The sequence below is a fragment of the Euphorbia lathyris genome, chromosome 9 (genome assembly GCF_963576675.1).
Source record: "Euphorbia lathyris chromosome 9, ddEupLath1.1, whole genome shotgun sequence".
Classification (NCBI taxonomy): Eukaryota; Viridiplantae; Streptophyta; class Magnoliopsida; order Malpighiales; family Euphorbiaceae; genus Euphorbia; species Euphorbia lathyris.
In genome coordinates, this window is record NC_088918.1 from 22021632 (window position 1) to 22029830 (window position 8199).

The 8199-nt window shown below is 36.5% G+C and overlaps 1 protein-coding gene across 2 annotated transcripts; it reads left to right on the forward strand.

Annotated features, from left to right (window-relative positions):
* The first annotated feature begins 3798 nt into the window (after nucleotides 1-3798).
* On the forward strand, nucleotides 3799-7791 carry LOC136205227 (sugar transporter ERD6-like 5). Of its 2 annotated transcripts, none has more exons than XM_065995730.1 (18): nucleotides 3799-4127; nucleotides 4286-4348; nucleotides 4435-4524; nucleotides 5190-5249; nucleotides 5386-5451; nucleotides 5543-5608; nucleotides 5690-5765; nucleotides 5842-5906; nucleotides 5987-6079; nucleotides 6191-6271; nucleotides 6365-6449; nucleotides 6563-6606; nucleotides 6694-6756; nucleotides 6839-6898; nucleotides 6998-7051; nucleotides 7160-7219; nucleotides 7289-7403; nucleotides 7476-7791. In XM_065995730.1, exons 1-18 carry the CDS (start codon nucleotides 3954-3956, stop codon nucleotides 7616-7618), a joined length of 1458 nt encoding a protein of 485 aa, XP_065851802.1. In that variant the 5' UTR covers nucleotides 3799-3953; the 3' UTR covers nucleotides 7619-7791. The 2 variants fall into 2 exon arrangements, with proteins under 2 accessions (XP_065851802.1, XP_065851804.1); XM_065995732.1 differs by having other exon boundaries at nucleotides 4030-4168.
* Nucleotides 7792-8199: the final 408 nt, after the last annotated feature.

The window sequence follows — 8199 nt, forward strand, 5'->3', positions numbered from 1 at the left end:
ACTTGCAACCAATATTATGTTCATCGCTATGAATAAACTGAACATAGCCATCATCGTAGCATCTAAAGACGGTGTACCAATGGACCCACAATCCGGTTGTACTTATTGTAAAATGTCGATCTCGATTGAAACCACCAAAATACACCGGTATCGTAGCGTCCCTTGCATTTTCGTATGTTGTCCTCATCATGGTTTGATTGCTTTGCACCTATTGATATTTAGAGGCATTCTCCGTGAATAATAGAAAAAATGATTAAATCAAATTTATTATGAAAAATAAAGCGAATAAAATTGCATAAAGTAAGAGCATGGAATAATAATAAACTAAATTGGAAAGCTGGAATTAAGCAAGAAAAATAAATAAATAAATAATGGTCAAAGCACTGATGAAGCAAAGAATGAACACAAAGCTTAATTGAAAATACAAAAAATATGTACGTAGAAAACGGGTATTTAAATTTTTGGCTAAGCTTAAAAAAAATCAAAAGGTCTCACTGGGCGTGCCAAAAATTGTTAGCGTTAGTTAATAAATTTTGGTAAGGTAAAGTGGGGCGAGAAAAATACGATACGAGGTCTGAAAAATAATAACAAGAAAATTTAGGTCCTATATGCAATTTTTGGTAGCCTAAAAAAAACAAAAGGTCCCACTGGGCGTGCCAAAAATTGTTAACGTTAGCTAATAAATTTTGGTAAAGTGGAAGTGGGGCGAAAAAATAAATGTGATATGAAAAAAAGTTACGGAAGAAAATAGACACAAAAACGGGTTCTAAATTTTTGGCAAAGCTTAGAAATACGTCACACTGGGCGTGCAAAAAATTGTTAGCGATATTTTGCGAATATGCTAATTTCAACCTTATCACGTGTGGTTAGGGTGCGGGCGTGCCAGAGAAGATTACTTCTCAATTGAAATGGTTAAGTTTATGGAATTTGCGCGCCAAAACTTGAAATCTAATCGAAGCTATTGGCGAGGAACGCAAGGATTGAAAAATTCCCTCTTGGGTCTCTCGCGCCGTTATAGAAACTTTGCGAGATAAATTATTCTTTAAAGCTAAGCGTATAAATTGAAGACGAGAAAATAAAAGAAATTAAAGTGCGAAATTGACACGAGATTTGGTGGAAAATCGGTATTTTATTGATGTGAATATGTGTTTGAATACATATGTTCGAAGCAAGCATTAAAAATGGAATGAATTACAATTGAAAAATCTCTATATTAAACATATAGGTAATCAATTGAATTGGAAGGACAAATCAAATACAAGGAATTGAAGTGCAATTAAATTAAATTGGAATTCAACAACAAACTCGGAGCCACAATAGCTATCTCGGATTGATGTTGAATTTTGGTGTTGGTGCGAGGTCCTCGGAGAGCTACAGCCGGTCGGGCCCGTACGGTATATGATCTTGGCAATGGCAAAACGTTGGTAGGCAAATGAGGCAGATTTAAACTTTAACTTCGGGAGGCTCGTTTGGATGCTTATGAACACGGATTGGACGATTAAATAGGCTAAATTCAACTTCAGGAAGTGAGGAACAAAATTCTATAGGGGATTGAGGGCCAAAACGGACTTTTAATAGACGAAATTAGGGGTTAAAAATAACTGGACGAATCTGGAAAATTCTGAAAACAGAATGTCTAAAAGAATTTGGGCTGGAAAGATCGGCTTGTAACTAGAGTTTCTAGGCACGGAATTGGGCAAATAAATACACTAGATCGAACTTCAGGACGTTAGGAACAACTTTGTCGAAGGGATTGAAAGCAAAAAATGAGTTTAAACAGACGGAATCGGGTTTTGAAAGTAGTTGGATGAATCTGGAAAATTGATTTGAAAACAGAATTATAGCTAGGAATTGAGTAAATTGAAGGCTTGGAATGCTAAATTGAATTGGAAAAGACTTGGAAAGAGGCTATTGAAACTTGAATTAAAGCTGAAGAAGAGCTAAAAGAGGAATCGAAGCTAAGAAAAACGAAGAACGAAAGGAAAAACTTTGAAGAACTTGAAGAACTAAGAACTAAGGAACTTAAGAACTAAGAACTTAAAACTAAAAACTAGAGAGCATTGGAAGGGACCTTAGGAAGGGGTTTTGTTGTGTTGGATTGAGTGTGATTTTTTTATGAAGGGGAGGGGGTCTATTTATAGTATTTTAGAGTGGCATTTTGGTAATTATTGAGTGGTATTTTGGTAATTATTTATCAACTAACCCTTATTTTTCTCTCTAACCTTGCCCACTACCTTGCCACATCATCAACTTCCTCAACTTTCTCCAACTACCACTAACCACCAATGCCACATCATCCCACTACCTCAACTTCCACAAACTGTTGTTGACTCCTTCCAATTGCTGCCGGAAGAGACGATACGCCCCGCGTATTCTTGGTTACGCCTCGCGTAATGTTGATTACGCCCTGCGTATTAGGGCTTTTAGAGCTTGCGCGTCCTGTCGATGACATTTACGCGCGGCGTATGGAAGGGTACGTCCCGCGTAATGGAAATGCACGCCCCGCGTAAACGTGCTCCTGATCCTAAAACGTCTTGTCGTTGCGTTGTACGCGCGGCGTACGGGAAGGCACGCCCCGCGTAAACGAGTCCCAGAAGCGGAACGCCTTCGGATGTGTGGAATACGTCCCGCGTATAAAAAGGCACGTCCCGCGTGTTTGTGCTTCTGATCCTGGAGCGCTTTGTCAATGCGTTTTATGCGTGGCGTAAAGGAAGGTACGCCCTGCGTGTTTGAGTCTCTGAAGTCTAACTTCTCCGGGTACCTGATCTACGTCCTGCGTATGAGAAGGAACGCCCCACGTGTTTGAGCTCTTGAGCTTTCCTTCGGAAGTAGCTTCCTCCACGCCTCGCGGGCTGTCTAATACGCTTCGCGTGTTTGAGTTACGCCCCGCGTGGTGTCAGACGCCCTCATCGGTTGGAGGTTAGTTTACATATGTATTTTTATTTTATTTTTACTTTACCATTATTTTTCTAGAAAAATGGAAACTATACCTTAAAATCAAACATAAGCTTTCTATATACACGAAAATAAAATTTATTTATTTTGGGCTAACAATATATTATCGAAAATTTGAAAAAATTATTTTAACGGCCATGTCGCAACGTATAGCTAAAATTATTAAATTTAAACTATTTCATATGTCAGGATTAAATTGGCGCTTTACCGAAAATTCTATGATCAAAATTTTCTTATCCCATTTCTAAAATTGATTATTGAACGAAAATTGACATGTTTCTTGAAAAGAAAAAAGAAAAAAGGTCTAATATACAAATAACTCTTTGAACTTGTTCAAATATTATAATTGTCCTTTCTAATTTTCAATTGTAACAACTTACCCTTTAAACTTGTTCAAGTGTAAAAACTTACCCCTAAATTTATCCAATTGTAAAACACAACTCCAAATTAATGACATGAATTGCAATTGAAGAAACACGTGAAATACAAAATCTGCAACGCTCGTAGAGTATGATAATCAGATCTTTGTCGTGATACGAATCCGAAAAATTCTTTTTACGGTTGCTTCAAATACAGAGTAAAAAAATTCTCAATTTGGAGTTATGTTTTAGAATTGAACAAGTTTAAAGGGTAAATTGTTACAATTGAAAATTGAGAGGGACAGTTGCAACATTTGGACAAATTCGGGGTTATTTGTGTATTAGACCAAAGAAAAAAAAACAAAGAAAATTGACATGTAAACCATCATTATTTTTTTGTTTGTGACCTGTGGCAAAAGTACAACACATTATCATCTTCCTAATAAAAAAACAGAATATATTATCCTATTGCACATGTAGCCGTCTTCGTCAGCGTTCCCTTTTTAAAATAGAGCCATTTCCATCCCTCTCCGACATCTACCCCACCGCTAACCCCATTGACCGATCTTCAATTATGGATTCTTCTCCATTAATGCCCTTACATTTCATTAATTCTCTCTTTGCAGATTATCATCAGTTATGGAGACAGAAGACAAACAACAACTGCTACTTCCGATTGGTCCCCTGGACTCCACTTTTAATGCCATTCCAGACCAACACCCGCCGCCGCCGTCTACCGATTCTACGGCCACTCCTGCTGTGGTTTTCAGTACCTTTGTCGCCATTTGTGGTTCCTTCGCCACTGGCTGTGCTGTAATTACTTCATTTAAATTGCCCCTTTCTTATTCGGAAAAGTGATTATCTGACATTAGTTTTATTTTAGTAATTGAATTGGTAATCCAATTTGGATTGAGTTGAATCGAAACTTGAGATGCTAATTAACTGTTTTGGAATTTTAATTTGTTGGGCAGTCGGGTTATACAGCACCTGCTCGGGCTGGGATTATGGAAGACTTAGATATGTCTGTGGCAGGAGTAAGAATTACTTTAACCTATTCTTGTTTGACCAAAATTGGTGGTTTGATTGTGAATTTTTTCAACCTGTAACTATCATTCTGCAGTATTCTGTTTTTGGCTCTGTTATTACAATCGGGGGAGTGATAGGTGCTTTATTGAATGGAACTATAGCTGATATGATTGGTCGAAGATTTGTAAGTTCTTTTCTCACCCTTCTTAAGATGACATTTTCTAAAAATAATGCTTTTTGTGAGGAAAATTCTCTTGGTAAGTTCGGTTTAAAACTTTGTAGGAAGCCGGTATTTAAAATACAAGTTTGAGGACCAATTAAGGTTGGCTTGAGAGGTTAATTGTCTCAAGTTGAGCTAGATTTCGAGCTCGAGTCTTAGGGTAAGAAGAAAGGTTAAAATTAGGAAATGATCCATCTAAAGGCTTTAATTGGAAAATAATCCATCTAAAAGGTGTTCCACGAGTCTATAACGGAGAGATCAGATAAATTATAAAAAAACACTAGTTTCAAATGCAAAGAATCTGGTGATTCAATCACTGGATTATGTGTAACTGTAAGTGTAAGTGTCACTGTCAGAACATCTGAAATTGGTGTCTCAAACATCAGTGTCAACTGTCAGGTATTTGACACGGTGATTGGATCACTAGATTCTTTACATTTGAAACCGGTGTTTAAAGTATCATTTTCCTACGTCCTATGATTCGATTAAAAATAGCATTACAATGAGAAACTTCTTTGCATTATATTTTGAGGAAAAATGCTCTTAAGATGTCATACATAGTTGTTCAAATTTTCAACTATTTACTAACTTTTTCTGTTGGTGTCAATATTTTGTGAACTTTGCAACAGACAATGTTGGTGTCTCAACTTTTCTTCATTATTGGTTGGCTTGCAATAGCACTGGCACAGGTCTTTCTTTCTTCTCTTTCTCTCGCAATTTCATTTGACTCCAACTTTGGAGGAGATTAAAAGGATGATTCCAAATCAATTTTATGCTTTCTGAATAATGTTGTTAACAGAATTAATTCCCAATGCTTGTTTGAAGGATGCTTGGTTACTAGATCTTGGAAGACTTATAATTGGCGTTGCAGTTGGGATTAACATTTATGTGGTAATTTTCCTATCTGTGCATCACATCAAACTAAATAATGTTTTATGATTTCATCATCACTGTGTTTTATATATACTGTTTCCCCGAACAGGTGCCGGTGTACATTGCAGAAATAACACCTAAAGACATTCGTGGGGCATTTACTTCTGCTAATCAGGTTATAGCATACAAGGAATTCATCTGAACTATTTGACTCTAATAACTCACTCCTTTTAATTTATTTCTTTCAAGTGAACAGTTCATGACAAGCTGTGGACTTTCGCTTACGTATTTTGTCGGAACCATCATTCCCTGGCGCGTCTTAGCTCTAATTGGTAAAGACTTGTTTCCTTTCTTATTTTTGTATCCAGAATTATGAAATCTACTTACTTTTATTTGGTTCAATTCAAGGGATTGTTCCATGTGCATTGCAAGCTATTGGCATTTTCTTCATTCCCGAGTCTCCTCGATGGTTGGTGAGCCTTTTCTTCTTCTTTTTTGGTTCCAGTCTTTGAATTGTTCGGAATTCGTTAATCAAAGAGTTGAATTTTCGCAGGCAAAAGCTGGTAGAGAAAAAGAGTTAGAGTTGACCCTGCAACGACTCAGGGGAAAACATGCTGATATTTCTCAGGAAGCAGCTGATATTAGAGTAAATTTCCAACTTCAAAGATATCTTTCCCATTTTCTCCTGCAAAGTTTTGATATATCATTCGTGTAAATTGTAAAATCTAAAATGAGATGGACTTCCATTGTTGTGCAGGACTACACCGAATCCCTAATAGGACGTTCACAATCAAGAGTTCTAGACTTGTTGCAGTGGAAATATGCCCATATTCTTACTGTGAGTTTTAAATCAGAATATGCTCATAGCCTTACAATGATTATGTGTTAAGAAATATCCTAACATATATCCTTCGGGCTCGGTTTGGTTTAGGTTGGTATTGGCATACTGTTATTTCAACAGTTTGGAGGGCTCAATGCAATTGCATATTATGCCAGCGCCATATTTGAAAAAGCTGGTAAATTTTAGTCTTTGTTTATATATCTTGATGCAGTATGGCTATGGTATTTCATTGTGTACTTGATCATATATGAACAGAACATGGTATTTTAAGTCTCTAGCTAACTACAGGTTTTTCGAGTAATATCGGGCTAATATCAATGGCTATTATCCAGGTATATAAACAATGTTAATTATAATTAGTCAAAGCAAGATTCTTCCCTTTGCTTGTTCTCATCGGAATAAGAATTTTATATTTTCAGATTCCAGCTTCTGCTGCATCTGTGCTCCTAACCGATAAATCTGGAAGACGACCACTTCTCATGGTTAGAATGTTTCAAAATCTATTAAGTTTGTGATGGTGTTGATAGAACAGAAATAGCTAATAAAGCCCTTTAACGTCTGCAGGTTTCTGCCTTCGGCATGTCCTTAAGTTGCTTTATCATAGGACTGGCATTCTGCTTGCAGGTTTGTCAACAAATCACATGAAGCACTTCAATTTCTTCTTCATCTAATCATGCTTATAAGTTCCCAACCTCTGAAACATTTATGACTTTTCATATCCAGCATCTCCAGACAGCGAAAGAGATTACTCCGGTGCTGGTGTACACTGGGATTATGGTAATTGCAACTCACCTATGAGCTTGAACTTTTGAATTCAATTGTTCTTTGACATGGTGTCAATGCCTCGTAAATTGCGAGTTTTAGAATTCTGTATTATGCTAACAGGGGTATAGTATAGCAGTATCAATAGGCATGGCAGGACTACCATGGGTTATAATTTCCGAGGTATACAAACTCTGTCTATACACATTGATTTGGTCTGAAACAAGAAAAGGTTAACATTTTCAATCCCAGATATTCCCTATAAACATCAAAGGAACAGCGGGAAGTCTAGCAACTCTAATCAAATGGATATGTTCATGGATTGTTACATATTCTTTCAACTTTATGATGGAATGGAGCGACGCAGGTACCTGAAACTTCTTCTCGTCCTCCCACTTCTCTTTGATACTCAAATGATGTTTTCATCGTAATGCTTCAGGAACATTTTTCATACTTTCCGGACTATGTGGATTAGCTGTGTTGTTCATTGCTAAAATGGTGCCGGAGACCAAGGGACGAATGTTAGAAGAGCTACAAGCATCAATTACTCTTTCTGAAGTAACAAGTAGCACAAGTTCTTGATATGGGAAGATTCTTTACACATTATGAAACAAGAAAATGAACTAATCCCATCTGGTTTGGTTTGATTTTGGCTGCTGACAAGATTGATGTTTATCTAAATACATATATTATGTCCATGTGCTATACTTGTAATTACTCATTATTTTGTCTAAATACATTTTTTACCTCTATCATTCGAAACGAATACAACATAATATAGGGTCGGAAAAGTTATACATGATCCGCGAATATGATACAAACCTAACACGAAAAATATTTGGATTGAGCTATTTGGACAATAATTTGGTAGTGTTATGACAAAAATGTTACCTATTCAAACGAATTGAATCCCTAGCCTAACATGTCAAAAACAAGTTTTGAGAAACAAAAATGAAAAACATTATGATTCAAGAGGTATGCCAACTTTTTGGATTAATTACTCATAACATATGAATAATATTTTGTGGACATCTAAGATAAGCACAAAGTTAGACATCATTGAAGGTTCATCGAAGGTATGAGTAAAGACTGAATGCTAACTTGAGATTTTTGGCTGGATTTCCTAAAAGGAACCTATGAGAGGCTCTAGAGAGAATTGATAA

Coding starts and splice junctions, on each gene's coding strand:
- LOC136205227 (XM_065995730.1), top strand. CDS start 3,954: ATGGAGACAGAAGACAAACAACAACTGCTACTTCCGATTGGTCCCCTG. Junction 6,607..6,693: donor TATCAATGGCTATTATCCAG/GTATATAAACAA, acceptor TTATATTTTCAG/ATTCCAGCTTCTGCTGCATC. Junction 6,899..6,997: donor GACTGGCATTCTGCTTGCAG/GTTTGTCAACAA, acceptor TTTCATATCCAG/CATCTCCAGACAGCGAAAGA.